The 2,047-nt window shown below is 59.9% G+C and overlaps 1 protein-coding gene across 1 annotated transcript in view; it reads right to left on the minus strand.

Moving 5' to 3' along the window:
- Positions 1-2,047, minus strand: part of NID2 (nidogen 2) — a 31,520-nt gene that overhangs the window by 13,114 nt on the left and 16,359 nt on the right. Inside the window, exon 2 of the mRNA XM_035897913.1 lies at positions 1,247-1,637. Coding sequence (XP_035753806.1) covers positions 1,247-1,637 — 391 coding nt within the window. The remainder of the gene's footprint in view (positions 1-1,246; positions 1,638-2,047) is intronic.

The raw sequence follows: 2,047 nt of genomic DNA on the forward strand, positions 1-2,047 counted from the left end.
ACGGCATGTTTGGTCAGAAAAAAAGTGGCGTTTGGGAAGGTTTTTAGCAGTTTTGGCTGAGGGGGTGTTCAGCAAAGCGCAAGCACAAGCTGCGTTTCAGTGCGTCTTGAATGAAGCCTTCCCCGGAGCTGCTCGATTCCAAGCAAGACCGGTTTCATTTTAAAACCCGATCCAACATCTCAGAGCAGAAAAAAACCCAAAAAAGCCAGTTGGGAAGAGAAGAAGAGGCTGCGTTTTTGACGGCTGCGAGGTCGCTGCGAGGCCCCCGATGGCATCTCTTCAGCTGCTTTCCCAAGTTTTAAATTAGAGGAAAAAATGTGGGTTGTTTCCTTCCAAACCTCGGTTTCTTCCCTTCCTCGGCCACCACTCTCAGCAACCGCTACCGACGGGCCCCACAGTGGGGGGATGGATGGTGGGGACGGCTCCTGGTGGCCCAGGGGGACCTGGTGGCTGCTGATGGGCTTTGGGTTCAGCCCACCCCATTGCGGTGAGAGCCCGTCACCCATCACCCGGCCCTGGGAATTTATCACAAGAGTTTTCCTCTTGCAGCTCTTCACGTTCAGTTCGTTTCAAGAAGCCCATCCTGCCAGCAGAGCGTCACCGTCACCTCCTTGGGGCGTCATCAGCCCTAATGTGATGGCTCCTGCCCCAGCAGCGGATCCAGGATTTTCAGGGAAAGGCAGCACTGTAGGTCCACCCATACTGGAGCCTTATCAGCCCGTGGGTGCAGAGCACAGGTCACCTCCCCGACCTGGTAAACCACTCACCAGCTTGCTTTCCAGACACAAAATCAACCCACAATGGAAATGCTGAAGCCGGTTCCTCACCAGCAGCGTTAATCAGCGTGCCGGCAGACAGAAGGACCGGCCCCAAGCCACCGGCAAAGGATCAGAAGCATGAGCAGACCTGGGCCACGGCTTCCCCCAGCTGCCCCTGGCCCAACTCTGCCCTGTAAATGCCTGTAAAGCTTTGCCTGAAAAGCAGGGAAAAGCCTGAGCACCTCCAACCATGGAGCTGAAGGCAACCTCTAAACCTCTTCTGCCCATCGGCGAAGCCAACAGACCCGCTGCCACCACAGCTCTGAGCAGAGAGGAGAAGCTCCGTGTCTCCCCCGGTGCTCATCCAAGGCTGGAGCCACCATCCAGCTGCCCAGAAAGAAAAGACCGAGCGGTTTCGGTGCTACACAAGGAAGACTCATCCTCTCACGTCACGTAGGAGGGGTGTCCAACCTCAGCCCATCGGCCTCACCTTCTCGGAGGGTTTGGTGTCCCGTGAGAGCTCCTGGTAGGCACCCACGTCCTCCCAGGTGGCGATGAATGCATTGGTGGGCACGAAGGAGCTGGCGGTGCGGGGGAACCCAGCCTGGATGTAACCCGCAGCCTGGTCCAGCACATCCGGAGAGTCATCTTGCCGGTAGTAGATGTTCCCTCTGTCACCAGAGGTGTCGAGGTCGGCCAGGAAAGGAGCGATGACAGGGAAGTCTGTTGGGAAATCATCATCCACGTACTGGGTCTCCCTGGGGAAATCCTGGGTGGAGATGACCCCGTTGGTCCCCACCTGCAGGGAGAGTGGCGCAGGGTGCTCAGGAGCTGCAGAGGTGCCTCTGCCACCGGTCCCCCCGCCACGTCCCCTGCTCCCTGGTGGAGTGGGGCACGGGGCTGAGAGCCCTGAGACCGCGTGGCCCCATCCGACCAGGGAGAAAACAAAGACCTCGGGCTTCTCCGTCCCCCAGGGAGCTGCAGCTCAGGGGCTGCTGCAGCTGCAGATGGCGGGGGAACAGCTGCAGAGGAGAAAGCCCTCTTGTTCCTCCGCAGCCGGGGACAGCGGGAGCGGGGAAAACGGACGGAGAGAAGGGGTGGATGGAGAGAAGAGACGCGCGGTGGTGCAGGGGTGCGGGCAGCCAAGAGGCACGTGGAGGGGCAGGGGTGGGGAGAGGGAGCGAGGGGAGATGGGTGTCAAGGGGAACGGCTGGAGAAGAGATGGAAGGGAAAGGGAGCAGGAGGGAGGGATGGCGGGGCAGAGGGATGGGGAGCAGGAGGGTGGGGGG

This window comes from Egretta garzetta, unplaced genomic scaffold (genome assembly GCF_000687185.1).
Source record: "Egretta garzetta isolate BGI_Z169 unplaced genomic scaffold, ASM68718v1 scaffold767, whole genome shotgun sequence".
Lineage (NCBI taxonomy): Eukaryota > Metazoa > Chordata > Aves > Pelecaniformes > Ardeidae > Egretta > Egretta garzetta.